Source organism: Ictalurus furcatus, chromosome 18 (genome assembly GCF_023375685.1).
Source record: "Ictalurus furcatus strain D&B chromosome 18, Billie_1.0, whole genome shotgun sequence".
Taxonomy (NCBI): domain Eukaryota; kingdom Metazoa; phylum Chordata; class Actinopteri; order Siluriformes; family Ictaluridae; genus Ictalurus; species Ictalurus furcatus.
The window spans coordinates 2,909,679-2,936,641 of record NC_071272.1 but is presented as its reverse complement, the minus strand read 5'-3'; the positions used below and the strand labels follow the sequence as shown (position 1 = coordinate 2,936,641).

General features: G+C 35.7%; 1 protein-coding gene across 1 annotated transcript; it reads right to left on the bottom strand.

The window, feature by feature from the left end:
- Nucleotides 1-324: 324 nt before the first annotated feature.
- On the bottom strand, nucleotides 325-26,259 carry scarb2c (scavenger receptor class B, member 2c). The gene is made up of 12 exons (XM_053649545.1): nucleotides 26,057-26,259; nucleotides 24,019-24,176; nucleotides 22,264-22,408; nucleotides 21,431-21,619; nucleotides 19,865-19,956; nucleotides 19,540-19,659; nucleotides 17,348-17,523; nucleotides 16,461-16,579; nucleotides 13,802-13,875; nucleotides 8,384-8,435; nucleotides 3,784-3,927; nucleotides 325-2,936 (listed from the first exon to the last, which is right to left on the bottom strand). The coding sequence occupies exons 1-12, from the start codon at nucleotides 26,174-26,176 to the stop codon at nucleotides 2,895-2,897; spliced, it is 1,431 nt and encodes a 476-aa protein (XP_053505520.1). The 5' UTR covers nucleotides 26,177-26,259; the 3' UTR covers nucleotides 325-2,894.
- Nucleotides 26,260-26,963: the final 704 nt, after the last annotated feature.

Here is a 26,963-nt window from a genome sequence, read left to right as displayed (position 1 = left end):
CTCAATCTAAAAACAAACAAACAAATAAATAAATATCACAAGATCCGTTTGGTTAACCTGGTTGACAGGTTATAAAAGCCTTGGTTTTTTTTTTTATTATTATTATTATTTGTCAATACTAGCAACATTGCAGTCACATAATGTAAATACTGTTTGTTAATGTGTATTTTAAACATTCTTGATATTGTTACATTAAGAGTGCAATATGTTGTTTTTTTATTCTGGCTTTTTTTTTTAAGAAAATCTGAATGGAATAAATGGACAATGGAAACAAAATACGTGTGCAAAAAAAAAAAATCAGGTGTGAGTTGAATGAGATTAAAATTCATTAAAACACCATTTTTATGGATGACATTAAAAAAATTATATTACACATATCACATGATTCAGTAGAAACACACAAGACATTTGACAACTGGTTGCTCAATAAAGTGCAACTGTAAAGAAGTGAAAACTTCAAATGTAAAATATCACAATGTCTGACAGCTGTTTTAAAAATCAAAACCCCTTTTAAAATGGAGACTATGATTAAAAAACCAAAAAAAAAAAAAAAAACACCCTTGTCATCAAAACCAACAATCATCGACAATCGGTTTGATTAAAAAAATAAAAAATAAAATAATGCACTCAAAAGCAACAGATTTGTAAGCACATTTTTGTACTACAACCAAATAAAATTTACCACAAAACTAAACAGATATTTAAGACATAAAGCACAATATGCTTCTGAATAGACCACCGGTTGGTGGTCCAACGCCACCAATCATTGTGTTATTCGCCTTTAAGCAATTCTTTTTATAACACACTGCATAAAATGGAATCAGAATTTGACAGCACTGTGATATAACGCTAAAATGGCTAGATTAAATTTTTTTAATGCTATTTGTGCAACAATTCTCTCTAGTTACAGCCATTTCTCAATTTTAAAACGGACATACGCTCAAGGTAACGCATATTATGGCGGGAGATTTGGTAGTCCTGAACAGATTTTATGCACCCAGAGTTTGGGACATAACTGTAATAAAAACATAAGTTAGCATTCGGGACAGAGGCTAAATTTCCACATTGGGCCTCATTTATCAAGGTGGATAAAAATGGATTTATGCATAAATCATTAGCATGAGTGTTTAAAAGTGTTGAAATTTGTGTTTTTATGGGAAAAAAACCCCAAAACAAATTGGAACGTTCCTATTATACTCGTGCTCCTGAGTGTGTGTAGATTTACGTATACAAAGGTAAACTAATGTAAACCTCGACTTGATCAACTTACATGGATTTCTGCACTTTTATATCTGGAATACACTGTTGAGTTTAAATTGCTTTTCTTTTTTTTTTTTTTACTGTGTTGACAGCGTTTAGCAGACGCCACTTATAGAAATGCTTTGGATCCTCATGCTAGGTCATCAGGTCACAGACTAAGAATACTTTCAGGAACATTTTGTGAAAACGTTTTGTGTCACATTTCATGTTATTGGACTTAATTAAAGAGTATTAAAAAAAAAAAAAAAATGCAAGCCTGAAATCAAGATAAATAAAACGAATCATACAAATATGTAAAAAGAAATGACGCTGTATATAAGGAGGACGGGCCAGTCTGTCTGTGCAGAGCCATAAGCTGTAAACAAATGCTTTAGCTTATGGAAGATTTAGCGCTCGATTTTTATTATTAACATTATATATTATTTATTAACTTTTATTCTTGGCCTTGTAGTGTGTCAAAAAGCTTTCACTTCTGTTTTTCAGTCTTTACCCTGATCGTTCATTTCATGCTCATAGCCGTCTGTACACTCAAACTTTTATGGAGTTTAATGGGTGTCACTAAATGCAAATCAGCTACGTCGTGCACGCGCTCGGTAATTTACAGTTAATTGGCATTCAGCAACACACGCAAGCACGAAGAAAATCGGCGTTTCCGGAACGTTTGTAAATCCAGCGGAAATTTTTAGCTCGGTTTGGTGTACACAAATTGTTTGAAAACTGCAGCTCATGATCAGATTCGCTCATCTTGTAGAACCTGGGTTGTTTTTTTTGTTATTTTTTTAAGCCAATATGAATGGAAAATCTTTGCAGTAATTTGTGAGAGTATCTAATTAATATTCTGTTTTTTGATGAACATAAAACAAACAAACAAACAATCTATCTGTTCATTTAAAAGCACAATAACAACCACGTTTCACAACAATCAGAATGAACACGGAGTTATATAACAACGAACACAACAGTGTAAATTTCCCAACATTCAGAAACACAGGATTTATGGAAACACAGCAATATTTATGTTAAGCCTATATAAATTATCATAGTAGTATAATGCTCGTCAACGTCATGAACCAATAGCATTTATTCAATTACACACAATTAGCTCAAGACCTAAAAAAACAAAACAAAAAACTTTCAACTATAACTGATGAAGTGATGACACAGGATGCCACTGTTTGCGTGTCATTCAAGCTTATGTACAATTTGAGGAATTTGTAGCTAACAATTCGCTATCAGTAATTCCTTGAGGACTCATAAATGCACTAAATTTATAAAACACAATTATTAACATTAATACAAGTAATCAAGGAATGAATGCTAGCACTATACAGGAAATGTATGACATATTAGAGTTTTAAGACTTCATGAATATAGTCTTCATAGAAAGTGTAAGTGACCGTAAGAACTGCATGCAAATATTTACCAGCTACAACACAAAATCAAGCCATTTCTGCTTGGCTTAATTGTTGGCTTAGTTCTGCTTCAAATGTAAAGTAAAATGTAAGTCTTTCTACTGTGACCCTGAGGTGTGAATAATACTGCATTAGGTCACATTACTGATGTGTATCACGATCGGTTCACTGATGTAGACGCCGCGTTGACATTCGGGGAAAAAACATCCGCTTTCTGTCGTGTTACGAGCTCAGCAGAGGCTGGCGTTCATCAGGAGTGCTCCGCTGTGAGAGACACACACACACACACACACAAAAAAAAACAACATTTCAGAATGACAAATCTAATCAAGGGGTCAGTTTTTCTGTATAAAATGCCACGAATGTGATGTATTAACATTCAATCATTGAAATAGGTTAAACCATCAGCTTTTCCATCTACAGGAAGCAAATCTACAGTTTTATTTATTTATTTTAAAATAAACAATCTGCAGAGTGAAATACTGAATTACACTCCCCATCTGCCCGATTGTCAATGCAAAATGCAACAATTTATGTGGATTAATACATTTTTAGAGGTTTTTACCACTTCATATTTGAATCTTGCAAAGATTACTACAACCAGTGTTACCTGATCAGAAACATATAAAAGCTGTTAGGAGTAATACTGAGTTTTACTGCTATGAGTAATAAGATTTTTTCTTTTCTTTTTTTTTTTTTTTGGAGATTTTGTATTAAATTATACCATTTTATACTAATGTTAATATTTTAAAGTATTGTTTTCATATTAAATATTTAATATGTAAAGGTTTATAGGATGTAAGTCATTATTAATAAAAATAAGTCACTGAATTTAAGTCAACATTAGTTTTAAAAAATGTAACTACTACTAAACTAAACTATTAAACAAAATACCATTAAAGAAAACTACTTTTGCAGCTATTATTATTATTATTATTATTATTATTATTATTATTATTATTCATAATGTTATTTTCCAGTATATTTTCCAATGATTAGAAATCATATAATTTGGCCTTATTTATTTATTTATTTATTTATTTATTTAGATGTTTACGTTAAGAATGATGTTTTATTTGCTGTACATATTGTAATGCACTTTATTTCTCACCTCTTTATGACACATGAGCACGATGAAGACAAGGCCTAATAAGATGCCGAGACCAATAATGATGAAGGGCACGTTAATCACAACGTTGGCCTGGGTAACCACGCCTTGAAGCTTTTTGGCTGAATCCTCATCGATTAGGACGCTCTGATAAGTGGAAAGAAAAAGGCATGGGACATGAATCCGAGGTCACAAGTCAAGGCATCCAGCTGAAAACAGTCTGATGTAACACTTAGTGTAGCCTCTACAATAAAAAAAATACAAATATTCTTTTTAAAAACGATTTCTTTGCAGCATTTCGATCGGTTAATCCCACGAAAGAACTCTTAACTGTGCTTAATTAAATAACGGGTCACTAACTGCAATCCAACATCACTGACATTTATCAGATAATCTGTCACAGCATGAGAATATTATCAAATGCTTATGGGAACCAAATGAGACACCTAAACTAATGCAAGATGTTTATATTCTGTACACTTTTACTGGTTCTGCACACTTGTTTTGCAACTATATGTCTCATCTGCATTTCAAGCCCTGATTTGATCCAAAATCCATCCAGACAAATAAATAAAAAAAACAACCAAAAAAAACAAAAACATAAATAAACATCTACAGGGTGTCTTGCTAACTGAAAGACTGACGCTAAATTAATTTTGCTTGCCTTGTACGTGCAAGGTGAATCATTTGTGTGGAATCGACTCCAAAGCTTTGGGGTTGACTCTTAATTTTCAGTGCCTGGAATCAGTGAATCGATTCTTTCTAGGATCGACTTCAAGGTGAACCCGAAAGTAAGATGGAGACACGATGGCACACCGTTTATTAAACACAGACTGTATATTGTGTGTGAAGTGAACAAGCGCACTGATTGAAATAGCTTCACTACTCGCTGCCCAACACTTCATAATGCTTCATGGCATATGAGTTTTGAAATAAGAAAACGTTCATTTCGAAGACGAATTGTTCAATGAACACCATGTTCATCTTCAAGCCATGAAGTTGTCCTACAAACTACCAACTTTTGTTCCAAAGTATCATGAGATAATACATTCTGATAGGGCAGGAAAGATAGATAAATATAATCATAAATGTGCGATACAGCTGGAAAACTGGATAAGATAGGACAACTCAATACGCCATGGTGAATAAGCAGGGTTCGACCAGGGACACTGTTTCCACTGTTTCTCACATTCCCACAAATGATTGCAAGTCGAAATATTACTCACATGAAAACACAAGTTAACACTAACACATGGGCTACACCCTGTTGACAGTGTTTGATGAGAGCCAATTTCAACTGACAACTGGACAATGACCCAAAGCACTGCTCCAAATTATACAAGACCTATTTAGGGAAAAAGCAGTCAGCTGGAATTCTGGCTGAAATGGATTGGCTAGAGCAATCACCGGATCTCAACCCCAGTGAGCTGTTGTGGGAGCAGCATGACCGGATGGTACAAACAAAGTGTCCAATCAAGCCAATCTGACTTGAGGGAGGTGCTTCAGGAAACATGGGGTGAAATTCCTGCAGATTACCTCAACAAACTGGCAACTAGAACGCCAAAGGTCTGTAAGGCTGGAATTGCTGCAAATGGTGACTTCTTTGATCTTTGAACGTAAAATTTAAAGCACTAATTTGTTATTTCAAGCAGATATCATTATTTCAATTTTCCATTCATTGTGCAACTTATTTGATGAATAAAAGTATGAGGTTTCATGGGAAAAAGTTTTTAGACCAAATTTTTTTTTTTTTAACAATAGAGTATCTGATCTGACTCGTGTCTGGCCACCAATTCCAACCTGACACCATTACACAGGTCTGTCTCAGTTCTGACTCAGTTCTGAATGACTATTACACAAATGTCAGGGCAACATATTATAGAGCATTTTATTTCTTAATTTGTAAACAACCAAAAACATTTGACACACGAGATGTAAGTGATTGCTGTATTTTTATTTCATTCAAACATTATACTGTATTTTTATTTTGTTTTTTAAATATATGTGTTGACCAATTTCATTTCTCGAGGAATATTCAGAGTGTATAAAGAGAAAGCTTGATACACTGACTGTTCTTATTATTGGCAGATATTTTGCCAGATGAAACGTTCACTTAAGCAGTCCCAAGTATTAAATCAGCATGTGGTTATGCTAATTATGACTACAAGACATTGTTGTTTATATCAGGTGAACAGCACGCTCCATTGTAAATAAACCGTTCTGGATTTGTTGAATTTCTATTCATAATTTTACCCTTTAGTCCACTTGGCAGTGAAGGTAAATCGTGACCTTGAGGGGTCCAAATGGCTGGAAGAACCCAGGCTATTATCTTTAAAAATATCTGAGACACGACAGATGAGGAAATGATCCCGGGAAGTCTGGACTAACTGTATCATAGTAAAACAGCTGCCTCCGTGTCTGATGGTGCAAAACAAAAAGGGTAAAGGACACATGGCCTTGAGCTTAGTACATAAACACATGAGATCCTAATGAACACTTCCTTTTCAGAGAATTCAAGAAGGTGAAAGAAGTGAAAGCGGTTGGATTAAAATGTCCACTACCAAGAAATACATTTATTTTTTTTATCAGTTATTAAAACTAATACATTCTCAACTCAACTGATACTTGATTTACTCGACATGACACATCTGCTTTTGTAGCCAAGTAGGAAATTCATCCAAATACAATACAACCTCCTATTACGTCCATAAAATTTTATATGTTTCTGAAAGTGACTTATTCATACATCCAATGGATAATGTGAGATCACTGACGACTAGGGGCACTGTCTACAATATTTTTCAAATGGGGAAATTCTCCACCATATTTGATAGTTTTTGGTAATGCAATTTGGTAAGGAAATGCACTGTATGAATATCTGGCACTGGCCTATTCAAATAAATCAATTGTATGAACCCGTTCCAACTAAAACCAGTACATTCTCTACCCTATACTGTGCCTTATTTTGCCCGTCACATTCTTGACAAGCAACCCTTGAGGTCATAGCACAATATATGCCAAAGCTTTAGGTTAATTGCAGAATCATTATGGTATGGGAGACTGGTCTCTGTTCACACACCGTTTTCTTTTTTCTTTCTTTTCCCAACTTACTTAAGAAATTTCCTTTGACATACTAATCACTGGAAAGTGTTAAAATATAAACAGCTCTTGTTAGGGGCAGCTGACATTAATCATAATTTACAGACCAATGAGAGTGGAGAAAAAAGCCAGGTTACATAATAATAAGATAAAGACAAAGAACTGAAGAAACAGTGAGGTTAAGCACATAAGCAGCTGTTTAGACTGTAGCATGATTAACTAACAAGGCTAATGACTTCCTGGGTATCTGAAGAATGCATTCACATACTATCAATAGAGTTGGCCGACAGCGTTTGGCCAACACAGTACAGCTACATCATGTCTCACTATTGTTTGCGTTGTTTTTAGTGGTTAAAAGGTTCAAATACAAGCATATTGTTCCGTTTAAATGAATAATAAATAAATTCCCATACATTTTATGGAAATGCTTCACCTGTGTATTTGTGGCCTTTATCTTACTTAGACACAAGTGCATATTTCCTGATTTTAAGTGACTATTGTCCTATATTTATAATGATTTATAATCAATCACAGCTTTGTTAATAGTTATCAGACAGTTTGTTCCGCTGCACAGAAAAAAAAAGAAAAAATTCCATTAAAGGAACTACACTTTATTTTAATAGACATTCACTGTAACTCATACATAACTTATATATATATATATATATATATATATATATATACACACACACACACACATATATATATATACACATATTATATATATATTACATACACACATACATACATACATACATACATACATACATATATATATATATATATACACACATACATACATACATACATACACACACACACACACTATAAAGTTTGTTGACCATCACACCTATATATATATATATATATATATATATATATATATATATATATATATATATATATATATATATATATATATATATATATAAAATAACCTCCACTGTGCTGGGAAGGTTGTCCACTAGATTCTGGAGCATGGCTGTGGGGATTTGTGCTCATTCAGCCACAAGAGCATTAGTGAGGTCAGACACTGATATTGGGTGAGGAGGCCTGAAGTGCAATCAGAGTTCCAGTTCATTGGGTGTTGAAGTCAGGGCTCTATGTGGTCCAATCAAGTTCTTCCACTGCAATCGTGGCAAATCATGTCTTCATGGACCTCACTTTGTGCACAAGGGAATTGTCATGCTGGAACATGTTTGGGGCCCCTTAGGTTCACTGAAGGGAAATTGTAATGCTATAGCATACAAAGACGTCCTACACGACCGTGTGCTTCCAACTTTGTGGCCACAGTTTGGGGAAGAACCACATATGGGTGTAATGGTCAACTGTCCACAAACTTTTGGCTATACAGTGTATACAAACACCTAAACTTCAGAATAAAGATTACTAGCAATTGATTGATTTATGTCAATAATCAATCAATGAAAAACTGCTAGACATAAATCAGCTATAAAAAGGTACATATATAAAAGTCTATTACAAAAATTCTGAAAATTTTTACCTCATTAATGTACATCACTGGATAGACCAAAGTTCTGACATCACCAGTTTGGCTGTAAGGAGAAGAAGAAAAATAAACATACAGTCAATATCAAATTACATTTGTTTAAAAAAGGATATGGATATTGCACAACATGAAACACCAAAGATTCAATTCACTTTCTAGTTTAATGATGAAGTTTTAGTTCTGGTGTGAACTATCAAGCAGGTCTCTAATATTATTTTAAGATCCCAAGACAAAGTGAAGCCCCAAGTTGATTTTTTTTTGTTCATGTTCATGTTTATTAATTACATAAACATAAACATTGTCTTCTTTGGCAATGTAACAGTGCAAGTCTACCGAAAGGGCATTTGAGCCAGCTGTAATTAAAATGCAATATACCTAAAAACCTGACACGAGACTGTGGGGAACATGTTTGTGCTTTTTCTAGCTAGCCACAGTGGTGTACAAACTAACGCGGTGACGATAAGCCTCTCAGAAGACTGTTCCAGGTTGTGATTTTCAATAAAGTTCACAGAATATTAAAGTGTGATTGAAATAGATGTCTATGAAGTTGATGTTCTACTCAATGTGCAAGTGGGAAAAACATTCAGAGCTCAGGGAAATGTGACAGGATGAATAAGAATTTACAGGATGGTGCGGACTGACATGGTTAAAATAGACGTCTATTTGTTGGTGAAGAGTTGCTGAGGTGTTAGTATAGTACAGGTAACGCTGTGTTTTGAGTATGTACATACTACCATTTCAATGACATACATGTTAGACATACTGAATAAATGGTGTTAGAATATTTGGATTTTACTTTCATACAAGGTTGATTAAAGCTACTTTTTACATTTTGAATAATTTGTAAATTCTTAATCTCAACTCATTGTGAAAACACTGAAATGAAGTTCTGTTAGATTCTCGTAAATGATGAAGGTCTCGGTAATCAGCTCCCGAAGCTTTTTTTTTTCTGTTCGTGTTCAACCAATTGGTTTAATAGTATTTTTGCTGATCATTTTAACCATGTTGCGATGTTTTTCATTTCACACATGTCCGTGCATACGTGCGTGCGATTTACTACCGCCGATGACCTGTAAAAATCCTGTTAAACTGAAAGAACAGCTGCGTTATGGAGGAATGTACGAGCGTGTTTCCTTTCGTGTCCTAATTGTACCTAGTTGTGTGTGAATGTAATTTCAAGTTAATATGTTCTTTTGTCATTATTGTGTTTTGATTACTGTCTTCTATTTTGTTTAAGTGCTCCCTGTTGTGATTTACACTCAGTGTAATTTTTTTGATTTAATGAAAGGAAAAATGTATGAATTTAACAACAACAACAAAAAAAAATCCCCATTGAAAACACAAAACACAGATTACTATTTACTTAAAATATGAATCGAGTTCTGTCGATAAATAAATAAATAAATAAAATGAAGCATTAAAGCATCTAACAGTAGTTTACTATATTGTAAACATACTGATGTTGATTATCATGAGTTGTCCAAGTCATGATAAACCGTTCACCATAACCATGGCCTAATTTTACAATATGGGTTTGACCTCCAGTAATCGGCCGCTGATGAAATAAAATAGCACTTGATACAACTCACTGTAGTAGAAGAGGACCGAGTGGATTATTTTCATATCACAGCAAGGTCCGAAGTGTGCTATTCCACTTCACCCACAGCGATTACAATATTTTATTTATTAATGAATGACAAATCACCCTTTTTAACTGCTAAAATTTTATATTTAATGCCATGTGAAACAAGTTATAGCAGTTATAAACCGTTGCTCTCTCACCGCCTTCTATTTCTTTCACTCTCCTGAACTTGTTGCAATACAAAAAATAAATCCTGCAGCTTGTCGTGTTGACCGAGAAACCGCAAAAGTACAAACTCCTCTGTCCCGAAGACTTTCCTGTGGTGGAACCTTACTGACTGTTAAAAAGCGCCAACACTATAAATGTCATGTAGACATCTAAGAGAAAACCTCACCTATAAATTAACAAATCAACCCTAGAAGTCCCCGAGTATGAGCTGTTACTTTAGGAACCATATCGTATGAGAATTATTGCATTTATATAAACCTGATGTTTATGTTTCAGCCAGAACTACCGTTATTAAAAAAATTAATCCACACCTTCTGACGCGAGAATTCAACTGCACTGTAGTGAAAATGTATTACTTGTATTACTGCACTACCAAATTGTATTAATTAGATTATTAGTGTATTTGCACGACAAAACATGAATTTCAGATAAAATACTGAGGGAACAAAAACAAATATAGCCATAACAACTAAAATGTGTTTAATTACTAACTTTATTAAGCTTATTAAGTGGCATATAGGTTCTGTGGTTAAACGTTTGCAGTTATATGATCCTCTAGTCATTTGTATACAGGACGTTGGGTCTATTTTGAGAGATCAAAACCTGAGCTAGAGTAAGGGTGAGGGTTAAATACAACATTATGGGACATTTTTAATCCTTGTTTATGGTTAAACCTCTCCTCACTGCTTTGTGTTTAGCAACACACTGAGCGGACAATCCTTAGGGAGTTTTCTTTCCATGAACACGCACCTGAAGACGCAAAGATAAATCAAACAGATGAGCTCATGTCTGGTATGTGCATGTTGTGAGCTATATGTTAAAACAATGTTGTACAGGATATGGACGTCCCACTTCCTCCGCACTGTTCATACTTCCCCTCGTTTGATCTTTCGGACATATGTTTTTGTAAGGACATGCCTATATTCTCTTTCTCACTCTCTCTCACCCACACACCTATAAAAACATCCCCCAGCCCCCACCTCCACCCCCAGAAAATGGAGGCCTATATGCTGCATTCGATGCGGTCATCTAAAATGATTCGGAATCTATTTGCGTTTTCCTTTAGCGTGATTCAGTGATTGACTCCAAATTCTGAGCCCTACAAATATGTTGAAAAAAACGAAAAGCTGTAGAATCTTGTCTGCCCAAGCGTGTGACAGGGTAGCAGACATTGTACGGGAGTTCAGAGCCATTCCAATAAAAGGTGATCGATTGCGCCGGACTTAGGCAACTCCCTGTCATGTTCACCATGAGGTCCAGTCTCTCCACATGCTCCAAAAGCATGTTTGCTTGATGCCTCGTGGGTGCACAAATCAGCCAGTCATCCAGGTAAGGCAGGATGCGCATTCCCCTGGACCACAGTGGATACAGAGCCGCATTCATGCACCTTGTTAAGACATGAGGGGCCAGGGACAGGCCGAATGAAAGGACCTTGAACTGATAAGCTCGGTACGCAATAGCACGAGGAAGCACGGAGCAAAAATGACATCACCGCGGATTGGGCGGTCAAGCGCGTTGAGTGCATGAGGCCTCATTTCGTGTTGAGGTTTGTACGTCATCTTTTGTAACTTGCCGCGCAGGCACCGCATCCGAAAATGAACGACTTCGAGGCGACTCTTGCCGAAAGGTCCGATCGTACAGGCATCTCTGTGATCCATCCATATAACCAGATGGCACAAAATGCATGGAAAGGTTTTTTTTTTTTTTTTCAAATAGTGATTTCGATTTGTTTTGTACATACTGTTGAAAGAACAAAGCCAAAGCTGAAAGTTTTTTGGGGTGTGCACCATATTTTCCTTCATCAGTATCTTCACAATATACACGGTCACTACACCACACCGTCAGACAGTGATTAAACCTCATTCTGCTGTCTTTATAAATAGAGACATTTACATTGATGGGCGGCCATACAGAGTGATCATTCTGCAATATCTTTCTTTTGTACATAAAGAGACATTTGCACTGATGGGTGAACATAATCACCTGATTTTGTAAATGTGAGAAATGACATTTGCAGGAAGCTCCCACTTTTTGCTGATGTCTACAGTAATTGCTAACATTTACAAAATGAACCTACTGTAAAATACAAATAATAAGTCTATTTAATGAAAGTAAAGGTCCATGTTTGATACGAATCTTAATGAAATGAATTTAAAAAAAAATTGAGGTTGTTCAATTTAGTTTGATACATGTTCTCATATTTATAGCTATGTTTTGTTGTAAAGTGACAAGTGATAATCTCAAGGTTTACTGGGTTTTATATGATTTTTCTCATACTGTGAGTTTAGTGAAGTGCACTGAAAACAAACGTCATCAACAACAAACACAACAATTCCTCCTCAGCATTCAGCAACTCCAAACAAGACGCCATCTTAACCTGTATTAATGCACTCAATCAGCTAACTAGCGCGGCATAGGTTATTATATTACGTTAGCTACCACCTTTTTTCCTCGTCAATTAGGCAACCAAAACATGAGATTGGGCAGCACACTGGAACTTTTGCTTGAAGCTTACAAATGTATGATTTGTCCACCCCTGATTACCATGAACTGATTTTATTTCAAACTCAACTGCAAAAATGTACTCAATATGATTCAAGAATCCTTTACTTAAAAGCGAGACACCTACAACAACAAAAAAATGAAATAGCTCTGAATAACACAAACAACTTGCCTTTTTTTTTTAATCAAATTGTTGTAAATCCATACATTTCATACTCAAGCTGGTGTAGGTTTAGAAATCATCATCACGAAGTAATTCTACATTAAGAACTTGTCTCTAGGTTGACAAAAAGTCTTTCACATAGGAGTAAAAGAGTTTCTGTTAATTCCCCAATTCATTTTTCATTTCACTGAAACTACACAGCTGAAGAATACGTTTTTTTTGTTTTGGCTCATAACATATGCTAGGCTAATTAATCTGAAATGTAGCATACATCTTAATATAGCATACAAGCTTAATGTTCCTTTTTATTTCTTTGACTTAGTGAAGAATGATGGAATCATATTACTGAATTAAAAAAGTTAATCAATTTGTAACAGATGGAGTAAAACAACTGTTAGTAGAATACTCAGGCAAGTAGGAATTAATTGTTTTTATTTATCACTAAGGTGACGGAATTCAGTACATTGGTCTGGATGTTGGTCTACAACCACAAGTTTAGTGCGCTGTAAATCATCACAGCTTGCTGTTTGAAGTTGTTCTGCCTTTCAGACTCTGATTTATCACTGTAAAGGTGTTCAGCAGCTGCTCTGATATCAGGCTCATTGCACATTTCTGGCATGTCTGACTCCAGCGTGGAAAATGACCTTCGACTTCTTAGACACCCAAATAAAACACAGTGGCAATGCTATGTGGAAGTTCTGAGAAGCTGGAAGCTGACTAATCAGCACTGTTACACATTTCAAAACAGGGTTTGATTGGAGAATTGGGAACATGCTTTTTTTTTTTTTTTAAGAATAAAGCTCTTACAATGTCTTGACAGATTGCATGGCTTGTAAGCATACAGCACATGCGTATAAGCACAAATCCCCTAGCCCCCCTAGCCCGGCCCTTTACAAAAAAACCACACACACACACACACAAAAAACCCCACACATACCTGAAAGCTGGAAGCTTCTCAATATATACGTTCACCTGAAGACGTTTTGCCGCTTGCACAACAAGTCCAGTGAGCTTTGGAAAGAAAATGGAAACATTAATACATACAGTATATAGTAAAGCATAAAGTCCTAATATATGACTGTCTACAAAATCAATTCCCCATGAATTAGTCTTTATATTTACTTTTACTAACTGAAATGAACCAAGTGAATTAATTACTGCAGAACTGATAAACGTTTTAGAACAAGTACAGTAATGTTGTGCAATTACAATTTTAGACTTTACTAATGAGTTACATCATACTTTTTCACTGTTTATTATATTGTAATCACATGTTAAAACAAAACAAGTTAGTTCCTGTTATTACTTACGTCGTAATAGCTATAAAACAGTCGTTCTCTAACCAGCCTCCTCCATCCAAAGTAAATCATTAAAAAAAGAATGCCTTTTGTCATTATACCTAGAAAATTGTAGAAGTCTTCAACCGTAAAGGTTTTCCTTAAAAGTTACAGCTTTACCTCCGTTACAAAGTGCAGACACTAGAACCCCGTCTATAAATATTCAATGAATCTCCTTATACACTATATGGCCAAAAGTTTGTGGACACCTGCCATTACACCCATTTGTTGTTCTTCCCCAAACTGCTGCCACAAAAATGGAAGCACACAGTTGTATAGATCGTCTTTGTATGCTGCAGCATTACAATTTCCCTTCAACGGAACGAAGCGGTTTAAACATGTTCCAGCATGACCGTCCGACGGTGCACAAAGCTAGGTCCATGAAGACATGGTTTGCCAAGGTTGGAGTGGAAGAACTTGAGTGGCCTGCACAAAGCCCTGACTTCAACCCCACTGAGCGCCTTCGGGATGAATATGAACGCCAACTGAACCCCAGGCCTTCTCACTCAACATCGGTGAATGACCCGACTAATGCTCTTGCGGCTGAATGGACAGATCGCCACAGCATCGCTCCAAAATCTAGTGGAAAGCATTTCCAGAAAAGTAGATTAGTGCTGTTATTATAACAGCAAATGTGGTATTAAATCAGGAATGGGATGTAAAAACGCACATGTGATTGTGATGGTCAGGCGTCCACAAATCTTTGGCCATACAGGGTACAAATTTCATCATGTCAACAATATTTTATTTTTGTTAACTAATATGGTTTTTAATTTGTTATTCTTAGTTTAAGATTACATGGAGCATCCATCGTTCAAGTCCCTGTGACTTAGCTGCTGCTACAGAATTTATAATGAGTGCATTAATATGAACCTGTGATTTTTTCTACTATTGGAACTACTACTATAAAAAGACATAATATATGCTTATATATATATATGATGCTGATAATGTATATATGATACTGACTGTTTGTTAGTCGTTCTCCAACTGCACGTATTGTACTCTTAGAACACTGTTAATATTTAACTATTAAACATAACTAAACAAGGTTTGGTTATTAGGGCAGTTGATAGCTTATTCTTATCACCTTGAGCTCAGCGCAAACTTGAAAACAACCTGTCAACGGTTATGTTGACCATGTCAGTGCTTTCCATAAAATACAGTAAGCAAATAACCAAATAGATCCATCATTCAAAAGCCAAATACGATATATTCCGATTGAAATGGCAGATGAAGCGAGTTAGTAATACAAAACTGTGAGCACTGCTTGATAGTGCGAGATAAAATCCCATCTTCTTACCTGTACACCATAACGTAAAACACCATAATGTCACGACACGCTGAGTGCTGATAAAATTTTAATCAAAAGTAATCGACTTAATAAACTGACCAATCTCAAGACACAATAAACCGATTTTCATACCCGGGTTCCTGGAATATTATACTTAAAATAAATAAATAAATAAATAAATAAATAAATAAATAAAAACAATGTCATTTATTGCTAAGCTCGGATATGGCGACTTTACTGAACAGTTTTATACACCACCACATTGGATTAAAAAGAGGATTAATATGATGATATAGTGTCTCATTTCATATTTAATTGCTGGGTAATAATTTAGGTTTAGGAATATTGGGGTGCAACATAATAGCAACACAAATTGCCTCATATTCAGTGTTTCTATTTTTTCAAATCTAACGTGATAGCGTACAAAAGTTACAAAATAATTGGGGGAAATTGTAAAGTCTTTCTTTCAGAGGTTTCAATTTGTATCTTGAATGCTATAAGAGCATATAAGTAACAGTTGTATATCGCCCTCTTGTGCTAAAAAAATAACGTACATTATACATTAGCTGTAGAACAGTGGTTGATGGTTCGAAGATTGGTCCTAGGGCCCGATTTACTAAGATCAAAAATGAAAAAGCGCTAATTTGAGCTTACTTATAGCTCAAGTATGAAACATATACTGATTAATATTAGATTTGAACTCAAATTGAATAAAAGAGCTTAGAGTCGTGTTGTGGCACTTAAGCTCTTGGATGAAACGTTCAGGTTTTCTACCAAAGCATTAGAAGACACAGTGCTAGGATGTTAGAAAGAAAAAGCCGGACAATAAACTAAATGCAGGAGTGACAAAATGTAGATATAGTTTAATTATTATTATTTTATTTTTTTTTATAAAGGCACAATTTTTCATAACCTGTTTTACACATTTTTACCAAAAGTGGCAATAACGTAATACATGTACATACTGGGTTGATGTCGATGGCTGTTTCGTGCTCTTCCTTAGTGGGTCGCATCCCAAATATATCGTCAGCAAACTTCTCATCAGCCTGATAGAAATGAGGAGAGGACATGATGATTGGAGCACCTACGGAAAAAGAAAGATAAAGGCAGGCAAATGGAATAAACATTGAATGAGAGAGATAGCCAAAATGCCCTACATGTAAGAATAAATCACAGAGTAATGTCTTTGACATTGCTAATGGGTAAGTCTAATAATTTTCTATGTAAATAATTCAATTTTTTAAAAAAAACATGACATATCACATTAACCTACAACATCCATGTTACGTGAACGCATCCAAATACAATAAATGATCACCTCTGAAAGTCCAAAAACATCAGGCTGTCTGGACATTAAGAGAACTATTTAAAAAGGCTACTTTGGTTAAGTATAATTTGTAATAAAATAGTTTGGCATGATTTTTGTGTTTACGTTCATATGAGGCAAAATGGGATAGCTTTAAAATGATTGAACTCACTGAAAATCTTTTGTCGATGCATTCTGATTTCTTCAAATGTGACAGAAAACAAAAGACTTTTATTTTAGTTTTTAAGAAGGCGTCGGCTTGGTATTGTATCATAAAGACCCCATTGTACCTTAATGATGCAATGAAAAATTCAGTAGCCTACTCATAAATATTGAAAGAAATCGTCATTTTTGAGCCTCTGGTTAAGTTTACAAATTTAGACATCAATGTCATTGAATGGAATATTCTTTAGAATTTATTTAAATTTTTTTTTTTTAATAAAAGAAATGGTTGTGTATGACTGATCTTACATCAATGTGATAACAGCATGTGTATAAACACTTTCATTTTCTTGTCAGTGGAAAGGGGCTATCTCCGACACACACCTTGCTTGCAGACACTGACGTTCAGCAGACCAGAACTGAGGCAGTTTCCTCCCGCACAGAATCCAGCATTATCCGGATTAATCGTTGAATTTGCAAAAACTTTGCTGGGAGGGACAAAGCGGTAAGCAGGAACTCCCTTGACGCTCAGCTCCGACTCAAATGTAGCATAGATTGACCTAAAAACCACATACATAACTCTGTTAGTCATGTTATAAAGAACTTAAAGTAACCCCGCCTTTCAATTATACTTTGTTAACTTCATTAACCCCAATTATTCATGTGATAGAATTATACTTGACCCAATTAACTTAAAATAAATTGTATTGTGTGTAATACACTCATCGATCGAATGATTATAATCGCTCTTATTTCTAAAAAGCTGAGGTGTTTTCTCGGACACAAACATGCTACACAGACCTAACGCTAGCAGATCACAGAGAGGGTGAAGTGTTAACTTTGCTATAGCACTACATTTCATTATTGAGCAAAGAACTTGAGTAAAACTTTTTTTTTTTTTTTTATGTGCTGATCTACAGCCCCCTCCGAAACTATTGGAACGGCAAGGCCAATTCATTTCTTTGTGTTATACACCAAAGACATTTGAGTTGGGATCAAAAGATGGATATGAGACGAGTGATTAGGATTTCAGCTTTCATTTCCTGGTATTGACATCTAGATGTGTTAACCAACATAAAACATAGAACCTTTTGTATCCGACCACCCAATTTTTAGGCGAGCAAAAGTATAGGAACAGATAAGTCTTGAAGTAAATGAAAGTAAATAACACTTAACATTTGATTGCTTATGCCTTGCTTGCAATAACTGTATCAAGCCTGCGACTCACTGACATCACCAAACTGTTGGTTTCTTCTTTTGTGTTGCTTTTTCAGGCTTTTCAGCCTCTTTTGGTTGTTTGTTTTGGGGGGTTGCTATCTTCAGTCTCCTCTTCAAGAGGTAAAATTCTGCTCAGTTAGGTTATGGTAAAGGTAAAACCTTCCACTTCCCCCCCCGATAAAGTCTGTTGCATAGTACACCAGTGGTTTCTTTCTTTTTCAGGACATTCCAAATTGTTGCATTGGATATGCCCAGTGTTTCTGTAATGCCTCTGATTGATTATCCCTCTTTTCTTAGCTTCAAAATGGCGTCCTACTCTCCCACAGACAGCTCGCTGATCTTCATGTCGGCTTATCCTTTTAAACAATAAATGCAGTCTTCACAGGTGAAACTGAAGGCTGTAACCAAGAGCAGATGTTCAGAGCTATTTATTGTTTAAACAATCAATCTAACAGGACACACCTGGGTAACAAGGAACACCTGTCGGTCACATGTTTGTTTCCACAATATTTTTGCTCGCTTACAATTTGGGTGGTCCGATGCAAAATGTGCTATGTTCTATGTTAATTTAACACATCTACATTGAACTACCAGGAAATAAAATCTGAAATTCTAAACTCATCTTATGATCTCAAACCCAAATGTCTTCGGTCTACAGCAAAAAAAAAATGAATTGGCCTTGCTGTTAGAGTAGTTTCAGAGGGGACTGTATACAAAGTTAGATAGTTTGCCTAATAATGAACCCGGTACACAGAGACAGCAAAGAAAACAACTACTCGTTCTTAATATATCGAGCGAACGGGAATTTCATCACTAAGTGGAGGAAGAAGAAAAGGTCACAATAATGATCATGTGCTTTAGAGTCAGAGGATTTCTACATGACGGACATGATGGTGCCTCTTCACCCAGTAATGAAAACATATGAGTTAGTCTTGACTTGGAAGAACTTTTCCACATAAAGAAATATACTGTAGAACATTACATTGGAAATATTATTGTTATACTATAAGCATTATATAATACCTATGTAGATAATGACATCATAAAAAAAAAAAATAGTGCGTCTGCATGTTACTTGAAATGTGCGACAAGATTTTTAAAAGACAGTGGTCCACGACTGACAGAAATCTGTGACATTCCAAAGTGTCAAACTGTCACTGGACAATTACGTCTTTTTCAAAATGTGCATTCGTCTCGCTTTATCTTTTATTCATGAAGATACCAGCTTTTACACCTCACAAGCCCAAAACACTTTTTTATTCTCTCTTCCTTTTATGAATTTCTGTCTAGATTTGCAAATGTGTGTAGATGTAAATTGCACTAGAGACATGACCAAGATCATTATGCTTCATTTTCACCTGCAGAGATCTGACGAAAACATGTAGAGCTTCTCCGTCTTGGTGATGATTGGATGAAAGGTTGCTCCATTCGTTCCATTGATCATGTTACACTGATCTGTGGTCCACCATTCAAGAGAACTGCAAATATAAAAACAACAGAGACACACACAAACAACAGATACATGAATGAATGCTTAGAAAACACATTCACAAAGAAGCATTGCATGGTAATTAGATGAGTAAGAAAATTTCATTTAAAAAAAATTGCCTTCAGTAGAAAAACAGATCAAATGTTATTAAATTGCTGTTTTTCCCTTTTATTTGTAATTCTAGACACGTTTACCTCTGGTTTCTCCATAGATCAACTCGAGCAAAGTCCTGATAGTTCTGTTTGCCGGTGTAAAACACATACTCGCCATCATCTGTGCCATTCATCTGAAGCCAAATACACAAGTAAATAACAAACGCAGCATGAAAACACTCAGTCTGCTTAAATACGTCAAAAACCTTGCTAGCCGAGTGTGATTTCCTCACACAATAAATGTCAGGCTTTGATCAAGTTGTTATATAGTTGCGTGCCGTAGAAAAACGTTCATAAACCTAATCAAGCTGTTTTCTCCCCTTTCACTTTTAAGGGGTAACCAGAATTTAAAATATTAAAACTTTACTTGTGACTGAAATACGTACAAAAGAGAGACGTATTTAAGCAATATCGCATAAGCAAGAGTGCCGATATACTAAATACCGGCACGGCTGTGATTTGGCCGTAGGCACGAGACCGTGTGCTGATATTCAGTATAACCGTATGATTACAGGCGCGATATTGCTTTTATATAACAGTTCTAAAAAGAAGAAATTTATATAGAGTAACTGACATTTAACGTGGCCAAATGTTCGGTTTATTTTTGTTCTTCTAGTGGCATTAGATCCCGGAGAAGCCGCACACGCGCACACACACACTTCATAGCACGTTGGCTAGCTAGCTAGCTCACTTTGAATTGTACAATCCCGTTAAAGGTGCGCCCAATTAAACTGATAATTATACTTTGCTACAGCCAATGATGATGTCACCAACACTACTGTGGTAACCATTTGGAACTAGGATGTTGACAGTGTGATTTTACGTGGCGAATACAGATGAGCAGATTGATACACAAAGGGAAACATCCCAGTGTGATTATAGGAAACATAGGCACTCTTGGAACTCAGCTCAACAAATCAAATTAGTGGACTGGAACTAACTGGTGTATATTTCAGTATAACTATATAACTAGAAATTCAGAACTAGATAACTATAAAAGCCATCATGTGAAGGGTTTTTCTGGGCCTCCACACAAATATAAATGGAGGAATTCATTTAAAACAGGATAGCAATAGGATCATTTTTTGATTCCATACATGATCCAAAAGTAAAACAGTAATGAACTATGAGACTCTTCAACCTTACACAACATAACCTTAAAAAACCCCCCAAAAAACTGGCATTAGCACATTTTTTGCTTTTCAGTACATGCAGTCTCATATTTTTTTGTATTAATTTAAAATACTATATTTTAAATAAAAATGATAAAATGGTATACTCTATAGTAGTAAAGTCTGAGTTGGCTACATGACTAAAAGTTTGAGGAAAAACCTAATATTGAACAAATGTCACATGACCTTTACCTTCCGAGTTAATTGGTTAAAGCGATAGTTCACTCCAAAATGAAAATTCTGTCATCAATTACTCACCCTCATGACGTTCCAAACCCCATAAGACTTTCATTCATCTTCAGAACACAACGAAGATGAACAAATGTCTTATGGGTTTGGAACGACATCACTTCAGTAAAAATCATGTTCCTACACTGCTGTGATAAACTACTGAAGGTTTATTCATTTTATCATACCACCAATTCATCACGTTTACCTTATAAAACAGGCCGAAGTTGGGGTCCAGAGAACGGTCGAATGCTTGAAGATCTTTGAGTACCGGGTCCTCATAGCCCCAGAGGAGCTCTCTCACTGTCCAGGTCCCAAAAAGCCCCTCTTCTTTAGCTTTCATCAAATCGGAGATTAGACGCCTTAAGACGGAATTTTGAAACCTCTCCATCACTGTCTGGAAGGAAATCACACACGCCAAATACGCAGCAGCTGTGGTTTAATACAAACTGAGACCTCTGTATGGGTGGAAGTGAGTAAATTTTATTTATAAAGCACATTTAAATTCAGTTTACACTGACCAAAGTTCGGTTCAGAAAAGATTATAAAATACAATAAAATAAAAAATAAAATAATCCCCATCCCTGAACTGGCTACATCACTCTCTCCACTTATAGCTGGTGTGTGGTGGGCGTTCTGGCGCACTATGGCTGCCGTCGCATCATCCAGGTGGATGCTACACACCGGCGGTGGTTGAGGAGATTTCCCCCATACAATTTAAAGCACTTTGAGCGCCTAGAAAAGCGCAACATAAATCTAAGGGATTATTTTAAAAAAAGAAAAGAAAAAAAAAGGATTCAGTTTTTCTAAGATTCAGCTGTCCAGTCTCTTGAACGTCTTGATCTGTATCCGCATGATTTTATGCATTGCACGGATGCCATATAATTGGCTGATTGGACGACTGCATGAACGAGCACCACAAACACACATAATATAACATTTTATTATATATTTTTATATATACACAATTATCATCACCTGATAAAGCAGATAACCAAGAGGGAATTAGGTGACATTTAGTACACAGCCAGTGTGTCTCACCATTGCTGGGATGTTGACAGTCCTGATTATGTCATCTTCAGATCCTCGTGACATGTTGGGCTCGAAAATATACGTTTTTGGGTTAACAGCAGCTACTTTGGTGCCATTGTCCATAAAGTTGACTCCCTCCATAGGTCGATACTCTCTTGGAAAAAAAAAGAAAGAAAGAAAGAAAAAAAGGAGGTCAAAAGGAAGTTAAAAAGCACAACACGGCACACAGTAACCTCAAAGCCAGCCACAAGAACATGGTAGGAGATCTGGTGTTGCTGACTTTATAAAGGTTAAAAGGAACTTCTACAAAATCATTTTCTATTACCACTGTCCATATACTGTGATAAGCAAATATTAAAATATGGGTGTTATTATTAGTATACATAATAACCAAATTAACTAATTAGTGAGAAATCAGCGATTTTTGGTGGTATAAACAGGTGGGGTAGGTTCGCTAAAGAAGAAACCAAAAGAGATTTTAAAAGCGTGTTTCTACCGCAGTAGCAAAACACACTACAAGATGTAACTTGCTGAAAAAATGTTGCACATGCAGCTTTAAGAGCCAGCTACTCTGCAAGACTGGCTTTTATTCAGCTTTCCTTTTGCTTTCACTGATTACCATAGAAAATAAGAGAAAGTAATATGCTTTACTGATTGTGTGTCATGTGACACTCCCTCAAACACAGTTAACATGTGAAGTCTAGTACCAAACAACAAAACAACGCCTTTCTAGTAATGGAGCTGTAATTTGTAATCTAGACTTTTTATTCTTATTTTATTTTTTATTCACATGCATCATTGAGTCATTGACAGTGGAGCTTCATTTCTGTACTTTCTTACCATGAAGGAGTACAAATATTGTGCAAATGTCTTTCTGGACTATCAGAGAGTGAAAATCAGAGCAGAATTGATACTTTTGGTTTGTTTCCGCTTCACACTGTACATAATTAAACATACCAAAAAACAAACAACAACAAAAAACATTGGTGGAGGGGCGTTTAGGTCTGAAAACACTGACTCAGCCCTCAATAAATTACTAGATAATTACAGAAATGCCAGATTATACCAGTGTATAGAATCCAGCGTTGATTTTCTATTTTTTGCTCTGTCTGTCCAAATATCCAGAACTCACTGCATTTCTGCAGAGCTGCAGCTCTGTCCCTTGACTTAGTTTAGCAGCTCACATCTACAAAACCTGCTACCTGCTACCCAAAATTCACAATATGTTCGGTTCGCCTTCTGCAATTTAGCCGACTCATGGTCGAATTGCTTTCTAACTGCAATCTAAGAGACCATCTTGCTCAGTTGCTCTCGGACTGGTTATTTTGATCCCCACCCAAGTGTGATTGCCGTTAACACGGGACGCTGCGTAAAACGTAAATAAAAACAGAATGCAATGATTTGTAAATCTCATAAACCCACAGGTTATTCACAATAGAACATAGAAAACATATCAAATGTTTAAACTGAGGAAATGTCCCGTTTTAAGAAAAAAAATAAGGTCATTTTGAATTGGATGGCCACGACAGGTCTGAAGAAAGTTGGGGTGGGGGCAAAAAAAAAAGGCTGGAAAAGTAAGTGTTACTAAAAAGAAACAGCTGGAGGTTAATCGGGAACAGGTCAGTAATATGTTTGGGTATAAAAGTTCAATCTTAGAGAGGCAGAGTCTTTCAGAAGTAAAGATGGGCAGAGGTTCACCAATCGGGTTTTATTTCCAATGAGTGGAAAAGCTCATCACGTGTAATCCGCGTGACTGCTCATTACCTGTACGTGTATGGGCCGAGCTCAATCACCGCAGGTCTGTCTCCTGACAGCACTTCCTTAGGATTCGTCAGATTGAAGAAGTAAAACTGCATGTAGACCGGTGGAGGTGGATCCTGCCACAACGCAAAGGCCTCTGTTCCATTTTCCAGCACCACTTCCTGTTGGTAAAAGGTTAGCAAACATTTATCCATGTGATACAATGATTTCGCAGCAGAGAAAGCTTGGTGAGTCAGCAAATAGACAATGACCTAAAAATATAATACTAAGAAAATATATCTCTAGATAGATAGATAAATCTAATAGATAATAGATCTCTCATTCACAAAATGTTGTAGGGGGTTATGAATGTTAATCACAATCCTGACATTTCCATTCTCTCAACAGAAACCTACGTAAAATATTACACCAATTCTTCTCATTTAAGTATACTATAAGCTAAGGCTAAATCCACCATCAATTCCTATTCCCTATAATGGTGAAAAAAAGCTTTACTTCGTATCCCAAGTAGTTTACTGTATGTGTAATAAGCAGCAAGCTGCGAGTTAGCTTCTATTCGCAATATAATACAGAGTATAATTGCACAACAGAGAATATGGTATTCACGCCCTATTTAGTGTACTGCATGTCCTTTTGTCATAATATGCCAGTTCCCTTTTCCCAAAAAGCAGCTCATGACTAGAGATTGCAGTGGGGCAGGAAATCATTAATAACGATAGCCTCAAACAAAATTAAGTCACGAGGTTATAATCCATATAAGGTTATATGGATAACTTCGGGAAGTGGTGAAGCAGGAATCATCTGCTCCTATATACTGTATAAACAAGACCAAGGAGATGGGGGTGGATTTTAGAAGGACAAGAACTGCAACAAAACCCATAAACATCATAGGTGAAGAGGTTGGAATTGTCGAGCACTACAAGTACTTAGGAGTCTACTTGAACAACAGACAAAAATTGTTGGTCTCTTAAAACAGGCAGATAGTATTTGAATGAAATTTTAAATGTATGGAGTGGTGAATGAGGACTTTTTTTTGATATGATATGAAAATAACATTTATTGAAAGGCTGATTGGCTAAATGGCGGGGCTCTGCTCCCCCTGCCCTTATGGCTGAGCCACCACGGCTTTCCCTTAAATTAGTGCATGTCAAGGAGTATGAAGTAACATCCATTCATCACAGTTGTGTAAAAAGGAGCAGCAGGAATCAAAGAAATATGTATCTGATTCATGGAACAGTCATACAACATCAAAACCTGAATCAGCCTCAGCTACTTGGATGCAAGACCACGCCCACCAGCCACACCCTTATTTACATATCACATGCATAAGGTACGCCCATATTTACTCTCATACATATACACATAACGAGGGAATTTCCCCAGTGTGCGATCAATAAAGTTTTATCTTATCATCTCGTTTGCATAATTTATGCAGATGTCCGCAATAGTGAGCCAATAAAAGAAGAGCATTCAAAAGGCTTCCAAAATCAAAAGATCAAAGCTAGAAAGTCGGAGGAACCTAATTTCAGTGAGCTATAGGTGTTGCAAATAAAAAAAAGATAGTTATGGAAGTGCGTTTTAATTTTTATTTTATTTCTAGTTTTATAAAATAAAATAAAAGGTCTTAATGAAGTCAGATTTAATTAAAGCTTCATTTATAAACGTAGTGGAGCCATGCAAAACAAATAAACGACAAGTTTAGCTCATATAAACAAAACGCTGAACGAAATAAATCAAACACAATGAATACAATCGCGTGTTTTAGTGTTAATATTAAATTGTTCTGTGATCTGAATTTTGAAGAATAAAGGCCAATGGCTTTACACACTAGTATATACTGCACCACTTGTGTAACAGTGAGATAGTTGATATTCGGCCACACCTTCTGTGATATATTAATATAGTAAATATTACGTTCATCTACAAATGCATTTAATCATGGCTTTGTTTATTATACAAATCGATCCAACAGATACCAAATGCTACAACAAAGTGCCACAATCTAGGAACATGTATAACAAGTTTGCTCTGATTTACTTACCCTTTTTATCCTGTTGTACAAGAGGTTTTGGAAAACCTGAGCCAAAACCATCGCAATTCCAGCGATTAATATAAGAATAGAGAGCACCCCGGTGCTGTACACGCAACAAGACTTCATCATTATTATAAACTGTTGTTTACAAACTGAATCAGCCCGAAGTGCCTCTCTGTTTCTGTTTAGGATCAACAAGCGCTTGTGACGGCCCAATCCTTACTACGCATGCGCAACAATTATACGCATGCGTATTGAGGTAGTCAACAAGCTCGTGACAGCGGCCATGATGATAAGGTCAATAAGAGATGCTATTTCTTTAAACAAAAGTCCACAATGTCTGTCACATAAACATATCAAATGACATAGAAACAGTTATGTTTAACGCTAAATGCAGACATATTTTAGAGGTAATCAAAGTACTACTATCTGAATTATTTGTTACAATACTGTCACGGAAGTATATGTATATACGCTAAATCATTTTTTTTTAAATTGCAATTTCAACATACAAATGAAAGAGTTACTTATAAGCAGTCTTCCAAACAATAAACAAGTTGCGGCATAATAGTTAACAAGATGAATTTTACAAAAGTAATTAACCTAAGGAAGAAATTTCTGAACAGAGAGAAGAGAAAAAGAGAAAGAAGGGGAAAGGTTGGGGAGGGGGGTGGGGGTCATATAAATGATGATGAAAGCCCATTAAGAAAGAATGTCAAACATGGCGCAAATTTCTAGATGTTTTTATTTTATCGCTTTCTTATTAACAGACATTTAAGACTGTATTTAAACACAAATTCAATTATTGTTTGAAAAAGTTAAAGTGGCGTTTACTTTTTGTGTATTTACGTTCATGAATCTAAAACTTTGCAATAAACAAAAGTAGTTTTATACAAAAAACAAAACAAAAAACTTG